We start from the raw sequence: 18,468 nt of genomic DNA, 5'->3' as shown, positions 1-18,468 counted from the left end.
TAATATTTTAGATCAGCTTGTCAATTTCTATAAAAGCTTCTGGGATTCTGTTTGGATTGTATTGAGTCCATAGATCAGTGAGGAAATTGTTGTCTTAACAATATTGACTCTTCCATTTCATGAACACAGTCTTTCTTTTTAAGTCTTTATTCGTTTTTCTCAGCAATTTTTTTGTTTTCATTGTACAAGTCTTGTATATCTTGTTAAATGTATCCATAGGTATTTCTTGTCCTTGAAATGGTATTTTTGAAGTTCCAGTGTTTGTTTCTAGTGTATCAAAATAGCCATTTTCCCATTCTTATATTCTGTAATACTAAACTCATACTAGTTCCAGTAGTTTTTTTGTAGATTCCTTCTGCCTGTCTGTGTACATGATCTGAAAACCTTTAATTTTATTTTCTTAATTCCTTTGGCTAGGACCTCCATTAGAATATTAAATTAAAGTGGTAAAAGTAGATATTTTTACTTTGTTCCCAAACATAGGGAAAAAATGTTCAATTTTAAAAAAAATTTTAAATATAATAATAATTTAAATTTAATTTAAATATAATATAATTAGCTGTAGGTATTCAAAGATTCCATTGATCAGGTTGAGGAAGTTCTTCCCTTCCCTTCCCTCTTTCTTCCTTTCTTCCTTCCCTCCCTCCCTTCCCTCCCTCTTTCTTCCTCTTTCTTCCTCTTTCCCTCCTCCCTCCCTCTCTCTCTTTCCTCCCTCCCTCCCTCCCTTCCTTCCTTCCTTCCTTGTAGGCTCCATGTTGAATGTGGGGCTTGAACTCACAGCCTCAGATTAAGAGTTCCATGCTTGATGGAATGAGCCAGCCAACTTCCCTGAGGAGGTTTCTTTCTGTTCTTAGTTTGCTGAGAGTTTTTATTGTGAATGGGTATTGAATTTTGTGAAAAATGTTTTCTGCTTCTATTGAGGTAATTGTATGTCCCTCCTCCATTATTCAATTAATATGGCAAATTACATGAATTTGTTTTTGGGAATTAAATCAACCTTGCATTCCTGAGATAAGTCCCTCTTGGTCATCAGGTTGGATTTATTGGATGTGATGTACTTAGTATTTTGTTAAGGATTTTTACATGTTGATGAAGGATATTGCATTTTTCCTTTGTGTCATTTGTTGTTGGCGTCAGGGCAATAATGACTAAGTAACATGACATAGGAGGTGTTCTCTTCTGTGTTCTGGAAAAGCTTGTGCCGACCTGGTTATTATTTCTTCCTTAAATGTTTGATAGAATTCAACAGTGAAGCCATTTGAATCTGGAGTTTTATTTTGTGGTAAAGGTTGTAATTATGAATTGGATTTCCTTTTTATAGGACTTTTCTGAGTTTCTGTTCCTTCTTGAGTCAATTTTGGTAGTTTTGGCTTTCAAGGATTTTTTTCTGTTTCATTCAAGTTGTTGAATTAATTGGCATAAGATCATTTATAGTATGCCTTATTGTTTAAAATCTATGAGATTTATTTATTTTTAAAGATTGTACTTATTTATTTATTTGACAGAGAGGGAGATCACAAGTAGGCAGAGCAGCAGGCAGAGAGAGAGGGGGAAACAGGCTCCCTGATGAGCATGGAGCCCTATGTGGGCCTATTCCAGGACCTTGAGATCATGACCCGAGCTGAAGGCAGAGGCCCAACCCACTGAGCCACCCAGGCACCCATAAAATCTATGAGATTTAAATAGGATTAAAGTCTGTAGAGTTTCCTCTATTTCTGATACTGACCATTTGTGTCTTTTAAATTTTTCCTTAATTTGGCTAGAGGCTTATCTTTAAAAAACAAACAAACAAACACAGGTTTTGGCATCATTGATTTTTCTTTTTCATTTCTCTCCTAAATAGAGTATTACATTATATTCAGTCTGTTTCATTGAGTTCTACTCTTTATTTACTTTTTCCTACTTATTTTGCATATAATTTACTTTTTTTTTCCCCCCTTCTAGCTTCCTAAGATGGAAGGTGAGACCACTGATTTTGGCATTTCCCCCCTTCATTTATATATATATATATATATATATATGTATATACATATATATATATATATATATATACATGTATATACACACACATATATTATAAACATTTAAAGCAGTACAGTTCCCACTAATCACTGCTTTACCTACATCCCACAGATATTTCATTTTCTTTCTTTTTTTTTTTTTAAAGATTTCATTTATTTATTTGACAGAGACATTGAATGAGAGTGCAAGTAAGCAGAGCAGCAGGCAGAGAGAGAGAGAAGCAGGCTTTCTACTGAGCAGGGAGCCTGAAAAGGGACTCAATCCCAGGATCCCAGAATCATGTTCCTGAGCAGAAGGCAGCCGCTTAACTAACTGAGCCACCCAGGCACCCCAATATTTCATTTTCAGTCACCTCAAAGTATTTAAAAATTTTCTGTGATTTATCTATTTTAGCTGTTGGGTTATTGATAAGTGTTTAATTTCCAAATATTTGCACTTTTTTCTAGATATTTCTCTGTTACTGGTTTCTAGTTTAATTTCATTGCAGTCAAAGAACTTGTTTTGTATTAAAGTAATTTTAAATATTTTGAGATATGTTTTATGGTCTGGAAGAACATAGTCAGTCTTACTGAGTGTTGCATGTACACATGAAAACAGAATGGATTGTGCTGTTGTCAAGCGGGTGTTTTGGGTCATGTTGTTTGATAATATTCAGGTTTTCTGTATCCTTATTGATTTTTTGTCTACTCAGTCTATGTCCACCTGTTACTGAGAGAGGATCCTTGAAGTTTCTGACTATAATTTTAGCTTTGTCTATTTCTTTCAGTCATTTTTTTTTACTGTATTTGTTTTAAAGCTCTTATTCAGTATGTACACATTTAAGATTTTGTTTTCTTAGTGAATTAACATCTCTGTTATTATGAAATGTTGCCTTTTCTGTTTGTTATGAATATGGCCACTCTAACTTGATATATTTTCACATTCTTTTAGTTTTAAGTCATCTTGTAAAGTGGGTTTAAAGTGGATTTCTTGAAAGCAGCGTATGATTGGGACTTGCTTTTTAATCTAGTTTGACAATCTCTGCCTTTTAATTGGAATTTTAAATCATTTGTACTTAATGTAATTATTTATTGGGTTGGATTTAAGTCTGCTATCTTGCTATTTTCTACTTGTCACAATTATTCTTTGTTCCTTTCTTCTTTTCCTACTTTCTGTATTCATTTTCCTTTAAGATTCCATTTTATTTCCATTATTGACCTTTTAGTTGTATTTTTTTTATTTTACTTATTAGTCTAGGATTTATTATATGCCTTTAATTTGCTATAATATATTTTCAAGTGATATTATTCTACTTAACATATAATAACCTTTCAAACATATGCTTCATTTCCCCTCTCCTGTCCTTGGTTTGTCATATTTTTCACTACTTCATATATGAATATATTTTTGTTATTTTGTTTGAAATGATCTTTTAAAGACAACATGAGTTTTTTTTTTAAATATATACCCACATAATTTTTATTTCTAGTGTCCCCCGTTCTTTTTGTGGATTCACATTTCCGTCTGATATCTTTTTCCTTCTGTTTGAAGGACTTCTTTTGATATCTCTTGCAGTGAATATCTGTTGGTAACAAATTCTCTTAGATTTTGTTTTCCTGAAAAAGTATTTCACATTTATTTTATTATTTTTTAAAGATTTTATTTATTTATTTGACAGACAGAGATCACAAGGAGGCAGAGAGGCAGGCAGAGAGGAGAAAGCAGGCTTCCCATGGAGCAGAGAGCCCGATGCGGGGCTTGATCCAGGATCCCGGGATCATGACCTGAGCGGAAGGCAGAGGCTTTAACCCACTGAGCCACCCAGGCGCCCCTTATTTTATTATTTTTAAAGATTTTATTTATTTATTTGACAGAGAGAGAGCTACGGAGAGCCCAAGCATGGGGAGCTGCAGAGGGAGAGGGAGAAGCAGGTTCCCCATTGAGCAGGGAGCCCAATATGGGGCTCCATTTCAGGACCCTAGGATCATGACTTGAGTGAAGGCAGACACTTAAGCTTAACCAACTGAGCCACCCAGGCAACCCTCACATTTCCTTCTGAAAGTTTTTTTCCCATGGCTCATAGATTTCAAGGTTGATAGGTTTTGATAGTTTTTTGTTTTGTTTTTGTTTTAGTACTTTAGAGACCTCCATTCATTTGCCTGACTTGTATAGTTTGTAATGAGACATCTGGGGAAATTCTTATCTTTTTTCCTTTATGTATGATTTTCTCGTTTTCCTTGGCTGCTTTCAAAATTTTTCTTTTAATCACTGACTTTCAGCTACTTGGTATGACATGTCTAAGTATGGTTTTCTTTGTGTTTATCCTGCTTGTGGTTCATAGATTTTCTTGACATCTTGTATAGTTCTCATCAAACTCAGGAATATTTAGCCATTATTTTTTCAGATATTATTTCTTCCTTTTTCTTCTCATTTCTGGGATTCATTTATATATTTTAGACTGAGATATTGTCCCACAGTTCGCCGAGACTTTACTCATTTTTTTCCTCCTAGGCTTTTATTCTATCTTCAGGTTTTACTAATTTTTTTTTTTTTTAAAGTAGACTCCATGCCCAGTATGGAGCTCAACATGCAGCTTGAACTCATGACTTGAAATGAAGACCTGAGTGAGTTGGACACTTGACCAACTGATCCACCCAGGTGCCCCATGGTTTTACTAATTTTTTTCCCTACTTTTTCTAATTTGTTATGATATCCTCTGAATTTTTTAAGAAGATTTTATTTATTTATTTGACAGACAGAGATCACAAGTAGAGAGGCAGGCGGAGAGAGGGAGGGGAAAGCAGGCTCCCCACTGAGGAGAGCCCAACACAGGGCTCGATCCCAGGACCCTGAGATCACGACCCAAGCTGAAGGCAGAGGCTTAACCCACTGAGCCACCTAGGCAACCCCTCCTCTGAATTCTTTATTTAAGCTTTTTATTTTTCATCTCTGGAATTTTCATTAGGATTTTTAAAAGGTATTCCATTTTCTTTTATTATGTTCATGCTTTTCTTGAAATACTTAGATGTATGATAGCCTTTTAATGTCTTTAAATGTCCATAATCTATCATTTTGGAGTATTTATTGATTGCTTTTGGTCTTGATTATGAACACTTGTTCTTGTTTCTTGGCATGTCTAGTAATTATTGATTGCGTGCTGAACATTGTGAATGTTATGTTGTTAAATATCTGATTTTTTTAATATTGGGTTTCTTTCTGGTAGGCAGTTAAGTAATTTATGATTAGTTTGATCATTTGAGGCTTGCTTTTAGTTTGTTAGGGCAGCTTTAGAGTACATTTTACTCTAAGGACAGTTTATTCTACTACTATGGCATGGTCCTTGTGGGGTTTCTGCTGAATGCTTTTAGTGATCAATGAGGACTCTCTAGTCTAGCTTGTGAGAAATTAAGTGATTTGCAGCCCAGTGTGCACTTGAACTATTCAGTTAATAGCTCTCTAGTTGGTCCTTGACTGACCTGGTTAAGTTTCATACCATGTATGGGCATCTTAGTGTTCAACAAAGCATCAGATTTCTGTGCAAATTTCTGGAACTCTTTTTCAGCATAGTTCTCTCTCTCTCTCTCTCTTTCCCTGATTTTTCCCTCTTCTTCTTGAAATTTGATCCCGGAATTCTTAGCCACTTCTGCATCCTTGAATTCCAATTTGTCTATTCAACTCTTTAACTCAGCTAGACTGCTGCTTGGAATTCTACTCTCTTCTCTGATTTGCAGTGTGTCTCAAGACAGAAAGCTGGGGTAATCCTAGGGTTCACCTTGTTAGTTTGCTTTCTCACTAGGATTATATGCCTATGCTGTCTGTTCAGTGTCTGAAAACATTTGTTTCATATATTTGTCCAGCTTCTAGTTGTTCAAGGGGAGAGGATAAATTTCATTCTTTGTTTCTGTATCATGACCAGAAGTTTGTAAATTTTTTTTTTAAGATTTTATTTATTTATTTGACAGAGAGAGAGATCACAAGTAGGCAGAGAGGCAGGCAAAGGGAGAAGGGGAAGCAGGTTCCCTGCTGAGCAGTGGGGCTCCATCCCAGGACCCTGAGATCATGACCTGAGCCAAAGGCAGAGGCTTAACTCACTGAGCCACCCAGGCACCCCTAGAAGTGTGTAAAATTTTAAACATATTTTATTACCTGTTGGTTGTGCATATTTTACTGTTCTTTTGCCACCAGTGCTTTTCTTTTAGAAGATACTCTCAAGTGATTTCATAGTTCAACATTAATTGTTTTATTTATTTATTATTAATATTTTATTTTTTTAAAGTTTATTCATTTTTTTAAGTTAATCTCTATACCCAACATGGGGCTCGAATTCAGGGCCCCAAGACCAAGAGTGACATACTCTTCTAAGCCAGCCAGGTGCTGCCAATCAATTCATTATTAATTTCTTTACTAGTGAGTACAAATTTTATAAAATATAAATTTATTGTTGAGTATAACATTAGCTCCTTTCGGGTTTTTTTTTTTTAATAAAATTTTATTTATTTGTCAGAAAGAGAGAGTATGTGCATGCTCAAGCAGGCAGAGTGAGAAGCAGGCTCCCACCAAGCAAGGAGTCCAATGCAGGATTTGATCCCAGGACCCTGGGATCATGATCTGAGCCAAAGGCAGATGCTTAACCTACTGAGCCACCCAGGCATCCTGCTCCTTTCAGGTTTTATATGGTTGTTTTCAGTGTGGGGAAAGATTTAGACCCTCTATACCACTAAAATGTTGAGGGTCCATGTTATATAGTTGAACAACATTCATGTTAGTGTCAAATGGGAATGTGTTTTTTCCTGGTCTGTAATAATTGAGGTTGAAAAAAACAGTTTGGTTCCTAGATATAAATTTGGATTTAGGTGTGTTGGGTTCTTTGAAGACAAAACCAACATGTAGCTTTTATCTATATAGGGCTGTTTTCTTCACAGTTTGGGGGTATATTAAGTTTTTCAGACTAAATAACAAATGTTCAGTGCCTAAACAAGTAAAAACAAATGATCAGTGCTTCCCTGTCCCCCTGTGTTTCTAGGTAATTATAGCTACTCATATTGCAGCCATGGAGTCAATGCTTAATAAGTTAAAGAGTACCGTTACAAAAGTAACAGCTGATGTCACTAGTGCTGTAATGGGAAATCCTGTCACTAGAGAATTTGATGTTGGTCGACACATTGCCAGTGGTGGCAATGGGCTAGCTTGGAAAATTTTCAATGGCACAAAAAAGTCAACAAAACAGGTAAGTTTCGATTCACAGTCCATTTGGCAAAAACACACATGCTAATTAAGTACCATAATGCATTTTTATGAACGAAATGCCAAAAGTAATGGGTTCTTCTCATTTCTATCTAATGAAGTCATAAAAAAAAAAATGCTTTTAAACATGCCCTGAATCTCCTGGTTACAAATAACTTGTTTACTATATCATCCTATCTTGTAATTTAATTTTGCTTACTTAATAAAATTAATGTGTTAAGCAACAAAGCATATTAGATTTGTATTTTTTTAATTTTTAAAAATTTTTTATTTTTAAAGATTCATTTGTCAGAGAAAGAGAGAGGGAAAGTGAACAAGCAAGGGGAACAGCAGGCAGAAGGAGAAGCAGGCTCCCCACTGAGCAGGGAACCCAACGTGGGACTCGATCCCAGGACCCTGGGATCATGACCTGAGCTGAAGGCAGACACTTAAGTGACTGTGCCATGCACACATCCCACATATTAGATTTTTAGTGAAGTGTTTGTTTTAGAATAAATACTGTGTTCCTTTTCAAATTTGTCAATAAGTTATTGGCAAAATACTCCATTAAATTTTTCCAACATTAAATACATTCTTATTTAGTGCATTCTTATTCTTTTGTTTTATAGCCTTCTGGAAAATTTAGACTTCTGTAACATTCTTTTTAGTTTTAATTATCAGAAGGGAGTACATTTGTGGAATAGTAATGTGTTTTACAATATATTGATTTCAAAGTTATTTCAGAACTAACTGTTCTTTCAGTAGAGTCATTTGAATGAGTTGTATTTTTATTTTTATTTTTTAAATTTGACTTAAGAGACCAACAGATGGTTCTTAGAAATGTGGAGGATTGTTAGTGTTAAATTTTACTAACTGTTTTCTGTTGGAGTTGTTAAAGAACTGAAAAACCTCCAGGTTTAAAACCTCTGTAGATATAGGGTTCTTTAAAAAGAAAAATCACTGTTTCCAAAAGCACTTTTCTTTCTCTACAGGTGAAACATATGGATTATAAAATGTTTGGGATTAATTACACATATTTTCCAGTGACTCTGTCCCAGTCATACAGTTATGGATATGTATTACTTGTGATTTTTTCCAAAGTCAGCTTATTTCCCAAACAGCAAGTATATCAAAGATTGAATTGGCTTTGGTTATTCTTTTATGAAGTAGGAATCTTGGTCTTGTGATAGATTGCTGGTATGCACTTTGTACCTGACCTGTAAATCTTGTTTTTATTGTCATTTGGTTGGAAGTCTTTAAGTCCAGAGCCAATTTTTATTTTAAATGCTGATTGATTTGTCATTTTTGAACATTGTTTTCTCTCTCAATTCATCAAGAGCTCGAAAAATAAGTGATTTCTTAAGTACTGAATACTTAAAAAGCCATTAATGAGACCATGAAGTTATGTGAATGACCAACCTCTAACACTAACTTTTATAATCAATTATATAGCAGGAAAATGAAGGAACACCAGATGTACTAAATTTTGCATTATTTATTAAGGATGTAACTTAATAGTGTCTTTGGGCTTAGCCAAAAGAGTTCTAGTTATTTGTGTTTATATGAGAAGTCCATATGCAGAAATTCTCTGATAATGTTGAAGCCTCTGTTGCTGTTTATAGAACATGAAAACTGGGCACAAATAATAGGTAATTGATTAGATGTTGCACAATAATACACCATTTCACAACTGGCTGAATGCCAGAATTGGGTTCTCTTAGGAAACTACTACATTTTCCCCCCAAATTTATTGCTTTGTGGAACACGATAGTTTTGTAATATATCTGTGCTCTCTGTGGATACAGTTTTGAATATTCTTTCTTTGCTTCTTTCAGACCTAAGGTGTCTGACCTGACTATCCTCTCTGGACTACTGGCTGATTCCTTGAGGAATAGCTAAGTCTTTAAACACCTTGGCATTGAAGCCTCATTTTAATTTCTCCCTGTAGTTTTAATTCTTTTTCCATTATCTCATTTTTTAATAAAAGGGAATTATAGAAGATAGGTAATGTAGAACTGTGCTATCCACTATAGTAACTGCAAGCTACATATGCCTATTTAAATTAGTTAAAATTAAATTCATTTCCATAGGTACACTAGTCACCAATTAGGTTCCTTAGCTCTGTGTGACAAGTATTACCATACTGGACAATGCACATATAGAACTTTTGATCATCACTGAAAGTTCTATAGGACAATACTGATCTTAGAGAAACCAGAGGAAAAGTAATGGAAAAGGATATTTTTCTTGGTCCTTTTTTCCCCTTGCATAAAGGGACACTGAGGGAGGGCATTTTTCTTAGCCCTCTCAGTCTTTCTTGATATAACATACAGTGTACTTGATTGCATTTATGTTTTTAGCATATTATATGCTCTTAAATTTGACTTTGAGGTAACATCAGGCTAGGGACTTAAGGTTAGGACTGTCTCTCTGTGTACTTTTTGCTAGGGTTATTTCAAGTTCATGGTAGTACACGATGAATTATAATTTTCAGATCATGTACAACTTTTGCCTTTTTAATGTAAATGTTTGAAAGCCTCTTAGAGGAGTAGAGTAGCAATAAAAACACCTACAGACAGATGAAAAAAGTGCATATTTATGAAACCTGGAATGTAGCAAGATAAAAAGAATTGGTAAATAAAAATTTATTTGTGTGCCTGGTAACATCATTATATCTGATTGGATATCCGTATTATTATTATTCTGGGTTTATGCTTCCAAAAACCAATTTCTGTTGTTTTTGTTTTTGAAAGACATTCATTAAAGAAACATCTCCTAATGAGTAATTTATGAAAGTACAATTAAGAATTCCCAAGTCTTAAAGAGAAGTTTAAAGTTGATTTGCTTAAATAGTTAAATAAGGTGTTTAGGCCAGGTTTGTATACAAAATGAAGATTTTAAAAAGTTATTATTTGGGTAAACTTAAAACACGTAAACATGTTGAAATGGATAGATCATTAATTATAGCCTATAAGCATTTGAAGCTACTATTTAGGCTTATGTATCATTTGGTTTCCTTTTTGAGTGTTCATTTAGAAGCAGCTCTTGGTTCCTAACTATTACTCTTTTTAGAATTTCAGTAGAGATGTTGTTATAAGACATTTCGGGATGACATTTAGGGAATAAAAATTGTCTATTTAGTTTTTTAAATATAAGCATATTTTTAAGAATGTGTGGAATAGTGCACAGGTTGAGGAATGTTCACCCTGAGTACACCAGTGACCAACATCCAGATTAAGGAAACATTGCTAATATTCATCATGCCTTTTCATGGTCATTACCCTCCCCACCTTCTCCCCGGTGGTAGCTGCTATCCCGTCCTTTGACTCTTTAGAGTAATTTTCCTGCTTTTGAACCTTTGTTTGTTTGTATGTTTGTTTTTGTGTGTGTGTGTTCCCTGTTTGTTTTTGAACTTCATTTAAATGAAATCATAGTATGTGCTGCTGTGTTTGGTTCCTTTTCCTTAAATGTATGTTCATGGGATACATCTGTGTTGCTGAGCATAGTTTTTCTTTTCTTTAAAATATGGGGTATGATATGGGGTAAAATATGGTATGAATATTATTGTACGTGCCATTGGCATACATGACACATTATCTAGACATAGAATTGCTTAGGTAATAGTGTTTATATTTGTTCAGTGCCAGTTTTTCCAGAGTGGCTGTATGAATGTATACTTCCGTCAGCAGTTACAGTTTCTCACATTCATGTCAACCTTTTTTATAGTCTTTTTTTTTTTTTTTTTGTTAAGGCATTCTGAGCAGAGAGTCTCCTTTTACTTATTTTTAATTTTTTATTGAACTGTAGTGGACACACAATGTTAGATTAGTTTCAGGTTTGCTACATAGTGGTTTGACAAGTCTCCTACATCTTGCTATGCTCACCACAGATGTTGTTCATCTTTCGTCACCACACAACGCTGTTATGCCATGGACTATATTCCCTGTGCTGTAGCTTTTATCCCTGTGATTTATTCATTCCATAACTGGAGAACTATACCTCCCACTCCCCTTTACCCATTTAGCCCATCTCTCCAACCAATCAGTTTGTTCTGTATTTTTGGGTCTGTTTCTGCTTTATGTTTGTATATTCATTTGTTTTGTTTTTTTAGATTCCACATGTAAGTAAAATCGTACGGTATTTGTCTTTCCCTGTCTGACTTATTTCCCTTGCCATAATACTTACTAGGTCCATCCATGTTGTTGCAAATGGCACGATCTCAGAGTCTGTTTAATTTTTGAAAATTCAGTGAATTATTCCTTACTCCTCTACCTCCTAAGCTTTTATAATGTCTCGTAGGTAATTAATTGCTGGGCTTAGAATTTATACTGCTGTGTTTCTGTTAGAGCTTTATAACTGACTTAGTCTTTCTACAGAGTAGCATGTTTAGGATTAAAGTGGTATCTAAACATAGGTATTCTTGTCAAGCATATTCTTATAGACTTTATCGCCCCCATAAATAGGGCAGCTTTAGTCTTATTTTGGCTTAAAAGTCACATGTGTTGGCCCGTTTCTTTTGCCCTAACTACTGCATAAGCTTTAAAACATCCCTAGTTAAATGGCTGTTTCTATGAGGATAATGAAGATTGATTTATAAATTTAAATAATAAATAACTGATATTCATTATTATAGCCACTCTACCAGATGTAGTCTTGGACATGTCCCTTCCTTACTGCATAATCTACATTATGTTATCCAAATGCCAGTATTCATGGGTGAGGTTTACTGATATTGTGTAGGCAAAAGCATGATTAAATTATTATGGAAAGCTAAAGTATAATAACAGTTTTAAATAAAAGAAAGCATTATGCAAAGCTGAATGTGTTAGTCAAGTTGTTTAGGTCAATAATGATCATAGACTATCTTTAATAATTTTAAGAGGTATATCTTATTACCTCTCAGTCTTCTCAAACTTAATCTAAATAAAAATTTAGATTTTGTTTTATTGTTTTAAAAAAGGAACTTTGCCCTGAAATCACCTGAAAAATGAAGAGTGTGATGGTTGGCAGTCATCATTATCAGTCATGAAAAGTCTATAAAATAGAGTTCATGGAGAATATTTGTATCTCAGAAACCATCCCTGGTGGTTTTGAGGGATAGGTTAGTGAAGGTTATGATTACTATTAGGGAATCCTAAACGTATCAGTATATATCTACTTAGATTTTTATTACTTAGACTGTTTTGTTTTCAGCAAGAGTTCAACTTTGTAGTAAGCAAAGTAGCTTTAAAAAGTTATAAATTAGACATGTATCAAAAGGTAGTCTCCATTTTGACAAGTATTAGTTTTTAGAATAATTTATTTTATAGCCATTTTTATTTAAGATAGGTTATTGAGGAAAAATACTTTTTAGTAGATAACTTTTTTGCCAATGTATTTTAAAGACTATGAAGTGAATAAAAGAAAAATAGAGTGCTGAATACTCTTACATTTTGTTTTAGTAATTTTTTTTTAAAGATTTTATCTATTTATTTGACAGACAGAGACCACAAGTAGGCAGAGAGGCAGAGAGAGAGGAGGAAGCAGGCTCCCTGCTGAGCAGAGAGCCTGATGTGGGTGGGGCTTGATCTCAGGACCCTGAGATCATGACGAAGGCAGAGGCTTAACCCACTGAGCCACCCAGGTGCCGCTTTAGTAATTTTTATGTAAATAAGAGGCTTCAAATTTAATTAGAATTCACAGTTGACTCTTAAGTGCAAGGTATTTGGGTAATTGCACTAACTCAGCTTTTCTGTATATTTGAAAATCTTCATAATAATCAAAAGAGGTTTTAATTCAGGATGATAATGGAAAGCTTCCAGTAACTGCTTGTTTTTTTAATTGACCACTAGGCAATAAATATCTGAATGTTGTCTAGGTGTAGATCCTATAATGGATACAGAGACACTTAAGGCATGGTTTCTTCTTTTTTTTTTTTGACAGGGGGTGTGGGGGTTATGAAGCTATAATATTTTTTTTTTAAGAAGCTATAATATATATGGGGTCAGGACTTTTACACAAGTGGTATGTGTTAACAGTGGGTAGTGAAGTAGTAGAAGGAAAGCATAAATTAAAAGATGATATGGCTGAGTGGGTTAAAGCCTCTGCCTTCCGCTCGGGTCATGATCCCAGAGTCCTGGGATCGAGCCTCGGGTCAGGCTCTCTGCTCAGCAGGGAGCCTGCTTTCTCCTCTCTCTCTCTCTCTCTCTCTCTCTCTGTCTGCCTGCCTCTCTGCCTGCTTGTGATCTCTGCCTGACTAATAAATAAATAAAATCTTTAAAAAGATAATAAAAAATGATAGTCTGTTTTGAGGTGCAGGCTAAGAGTTTTTAGGAAGTCATTATGAGGTCTGAGGTTAGTCACAACTTTGTTGAAATTGGTTAATTTTAATTAAACTGGAACAAAGAAAACTCTTTTTAAGATGGTTGATAATCTGATCTATGTAGAAATCTTTTATCTGTGACTTAAAATAATAAATAAATATCTGAGAGAGAATTTTGTATTGTTTCTTTTTCTTCATGAACTATAGTGTTTTTCCTTAAGAGTGGTGAAATTGCAAGAGCTCAAAAACCATTTCATGTGATCTTTTTTTTTAAAGGACTCAAAACATCTTGAAAAATAAACACATTTAAATTAGATGCATTTATAAAATGTGTTGTAGCAGAACACTTACTAAAATAAGATTGTGCGCTCTAATAGTGAGATAGGAACTTGAACTTCTAGGTCATTTGTTTTTTAGTTCAAATTAATATTACATAACACTCTTAGCTCTTGATAGTTCTGTGTCTCATAGATGATCAAAAGAGCTAAGATTATGAAAAAAAAAGCAGCTAAGATGATATATTTACACATGGATGTTATTTAAATCTCTCAATGATTGTTTTCCTGAAGGCATATATTATGTTTTACTGGGGTGCTCTGTATTTATTGTCCCTGTATTATTTCTGGGGAGACAGCATGGTGTATTGGCTAAGCCTGTGGTCCTCAGAGTTAAAATGATTGGATTTGAGTCTTGATCTCAACAGTTGTGGGATTTTAGATAATACATATACCTTTTCCATAGTATCCTCCTCTTTGTATTAAGGTCATAACTTGTCTTGTAGGATTGCTATGAGGAATGAAATAATTCCTTAAAATTTTACAAATGATTTGGGAATGGGATGTTCAAGTTGAGTTATTAAATAGTCCCTTTGTTATCTTTCAATCCTCTAAAATCCTTAACTTACTTATATACATATAAGGAGCTCCAACTTAAAACAGGTTGTGTTTGAGAAATGTATTGGTTTGGGATTCTGCAGTGAATCTCTGTTATGCAATTAGGTAGCCAGACTAACTTGTGAAAAACAATCCTAATGTAGCAGAAATAATAAGAGAACAATAAAGTGGAAAAATACTGTCTTGGATATTGATAGTTGAGTAGTAGTAGGTTTGAATTAGAGGCTTTTGAAAGATACTTTTATAAAAATTCATACTTTTATAAAAAGTCATTCAAAATCTTTCAAGGAAGTTTGGAAGGCTAGCATTGATTCTTTGTTAATTTTGCTTCCAGCTTTATCATTTTTCTTTCCATTTATGATAGAAATCTAGCATCACTGATATGTTCCACATACATCAACTATCAATACAGCTATGTTTTGATTGATTTATTAAGATTGGGTAACTGGGCAGGAACTATTTTTCCTTGGGTAACAGAGAAAATGAAAGGAAGTAGATAGTAAGGATGATGTGTGCTTTGATAAATAAGTGTGAATGATTCTTGAAGAGAGAACAGTGGGAGAGCAGCTTTTGTTACTGGTACTATTCATTACCAGTTTCTGCCCATAATAAGAGAGGGATAGGCTGGAAGGAGTGAGTATAGGTTATTCATATATAGAAGTTGCTTACAGCATGGGCTTTTGTATAAATAGGCACTCCTTGACATACACAACTTTTCTTTCAAAAAATGATTCAAGATTTTGTAGGGTAGGGTATCAGGTTATCCAGGATTATCATTATGAATAACATTTTGAATTTTTAAGCATTTTAACTTTTTTTTTTTTTTTAAATATTTTATTTATTTATTTGACAGAGAGAGATCACAAGTAGATAGAGAGGCAGGCAGAGAGAGAGAGAGAGGGAAGCAGGCTCCCTGCTGAGCAGAGAGCCCGATGCGGGACTCGATCCCAGGACCCTGAGATCATGACCTGAGCCGAAGGCAGCGGCTTAACCCACTGAGCCACCCAGGTGCCCAGCATTTTAACTTTTATTTGAATTCTGGTTAAATAAGAATACGTAGGGTACGGCACATTACATACACCTTGTGTGTATCAGAGTTCAAAGATGGAGATTTTCTTATGTTCTCCTTAGATAGGGCTCTAGGTCTCATACTTTTAATAATATTTAGATTTACTAATCATGAAGAAACCAACTTTTTGATATCAGAAAAGTATTACAATGGTGCTATAATTTCCATGACATTAAATTTTAGTTGTAGACTGTTGTGACACTTGAATAAAATTTTCTTACTTTTGTATATTTTGATTAAAATTAGATGCACAATTCTTTCATTAGGAAGTGGCTGTTTTTGTCTTTGATAAAAAGCTGATTGACAAATATCAAAAATTTGAGAAGGATCAAATCATTGATTCTCTAAAACGAGGAGTCCAGCAGTTAACTCGACTACGACACCCTCGACTTCTTACTGTCCAGCATCCTTTAGAAGAATCCAGGTAAGTTTTTATAAAGATTTACATAAAAAAAAGACTTATTGAACAAATAGTTAATAATTGTATGTTTAAGTTCTGTCTGTGGAGCATGCTGGCAATGAAAAATTTTTAGAATTTTCCTTCAACCAGGATGCTTTTATCTTTTTATGTATTGGATTTCTGTATAATTCTTATTTTGAAATCTTCAGTCACCCACTGTCACTTACCCTTCTCCCCCAAGAGCACAACCTAAAAGAAAAAAAAAAAAGTACCATGAAAACTGTATTAAATGCTTTACATTTGCTTAACTCATTCAGTTCTCATTACATGGGAGAACTAAGGATCAGAGACATTACTTAAGTCACATAGTTATGACACCTTGATTCCTGAGCCCATTTTTTAAAATTCTAGTATATCATGGTGTTCCTACTCAGAAGTATGACCATAAATCTTTTATGATGTTAATATTTTTATTGCTCTTCTTTTCATGAATAAACCCAAAAGAAGAGTATAGTTATTGACTCTTATGTAACATTCATTATTGTGAACTCTGCCCCAAAGTGGATACGTTTTGTTTGCTACACTTGTTCTGAGCTTTTCAAACAGTGCTGTTTCCTCTGCAGTGTTTTCTTTCAGTGTCTACAATGTCACCTATCAGAATCCTACCCATCTTTGTTATTTTAACTTGTATCGATGTGTCTTATATTTCCTTATTACTTCTCAAGTCTCTTGAGGGGCGAAGCTGTCCCTACAACTTCTTTTATAGTAATTTAAATATTATAGAACGAGGGATTTATTGGCAATCATTAAGAGAGATAATTCCAATATTACTTTAAGGCATTTTCATTATTAAGTTGTAAACATAAAATTAATAGAAATAGGAGAGCTATAGGGAAGGAAAAAATGACTTCCAGTTTTTAATGAGTTAATAATGTAGAAATAACACTGGAGTTCTCCAAAAGAAATGTGCTGTAGTAAAGTCACCCAGGTAAAAGGTCAGAGTTGGTGATGTGTATTGAGGGTAACATGGAGGCAGTAATCAAAACCATGAAAAAAAGAGTTTTGCAAGAGCATGAGTCAAAAGAGCAGAGTACTGTGGAAGAACTTGAAATGTAGAGGGAAAAGAAGAGTCAAGGAAAGAAACCAGCGATCTCTGTTACATGGCAGGAGAAGAATAGGCAGCTGAATGGCATGGAAGCTAAAGGAGGTGAAGGGACCCACTAACACTGAGGACCACTGAGGAAAAAGAAAATAAGGACTGAGAAGAGTTCATTACATTTGACTAGTGAGAGGTTGTTATTGATCTTAATAATATCAGTAGTAGGATGGTGGTTTGGAAGCTAGAAAATAGATACCGAGGAGACTGGCAGAGAAGACTTCATTATGTGAATAAAGTCCCAGAGGACGAACTCAAAGGAAATTATGGGATGATAGTTTAATCACTAATATACTGAGGTGAAGTTTAGGGAAATGAGGTCATTCATGTTAGATGAACTTTATTCTTTTTTTAAGTAGAAAGTGGATAATAGGTGAGTAGTGGGTAAAGGGGGGCCATGGAATGAGGAGCTAGGAAGAGGACTATAAAGGAATGCTCTTAAATGTTGAAAAAAGAGCAAGGTTAAAGTATACTATGTGACTTAACACTGAATTTAAAAAGGCATGGGCTTTCTATTCTTTCCTTGTGCTTATGACATAAGCAAGAGAGTAAAAAAACTTGTAGTGGTTATTACAGGGTTAGTAGGGGTTTGCTTGGTAAAGGATAATTAGGGTGATGTTTATTGTGATAGTTGGGAGAAAAAGGAATTAGATACATACGGTCAGGACCAAATACTTGGAATTTTGTTAATAAAGGTGTTGGGGAGGTAGATTTGGTGGAGGTAGTAAAAGGGTAGGAGATAATGGCTAGTAAGTAGCTGTGGTTGGGGAAGTGGTTCTTGAGAAGAGGATATAGCCCTTCTGGTATGTGACTGTAGTGGTGATGGGAGTGAATATTCATGAAAGATAAGAGGGCTTCCAGCTGGAGGTGTAATAATATGGATAGTGATGTGGCCAAGGATGATGTTGGGATCAGTAAAGAGAGGAAAAAAATAGTAGCTTAAATACGTGAGTCTTGGGAATTACAGAGTACTATAGAAAAGACTTCAGAGTATTTGATCAGTTTTCCTCCAGTACAGTTAGTTCAGCAAATGGAAACCTGGTGTCCATTGTGTTTGTGAGCTTGGTGAGGGAGTAAAGAACAAGGTAGCATCTTTGTTGATGACTGAGCAGGTCATCAACAGGGAGATGACTCTCCCTCAGCCTAAGCAGCTTTTTCTTAATCTTTCATGTATATTAAGCTTCTGCATATACTTTCATTTGAAAACTGGGTTCAAGGTGAAAGAAAAGTTACAGGTATAGTGGACAGATGAAACAGCAAAAGGTGTACTTGCCATTAAACAGTTACAGTCCAGGTGCAGAGGGTTGGCCTAGCTTTGTTACCACAGTACCTTGTCTGTAGTTCATTGCCAGAGCCTAAATAAGCCCAAAGTATAAAATGTTAGGACTTGAATCTCAAACACTTGGTAATAATAATAGCAGCAGT

At 34.6% G+C, this 18,468-nt stretch overlaps 1 protein-coding gene across 4 annotated transcripts in view; it reads left to right on the top strand.

The window, feature by feature from the left end:
* SCYL2 (SCY1 like pseudokinase 2) overlaps positions 1-18,468 on the top strand; it is a 57,469-nt gene that overhangs the window by 8,359 nt on the left and 30,642 nt on the right. For all 4 annotated transcript variants that reach the window (XM_046012949.1, XM_046012948.1, XM_046012946.1 and 1 more), the window contains exons 2-3: positions 7,025-7,228; positions 15,754-15,911. In XM_046012949.1, coding sequence (XP_045868905.1) covers positions 7,052-7,228; positions 15,754-15,911 — 335 coding nt within the window. In that variant the 5' untranslated portion in view covers positions 7,025-7,051. The remainder of the gene's footprint in view (positions 1-7,024; positions 7,229-15,753; positions 15,912-18,468) is intronic.

This window comes from Meles meles, chromosome 7, assembly GCF_922984935.1.
Source record: "Meles meles chromosome 7, mMelMel3.1 paternal haplotype, whole genome shotgun sequence".
Classification (NCBI taxonomy): Eukaryota; Metazoa; Chordata; class Mammalia; order Carnivora; family Mustelidae; genus Meles; species Meles meles.
The sequence above is the reverse complement of the archived record's forward strand: the minus strand, read 5'-3'. Positions and strand labels throughout refer to the sequence as shown.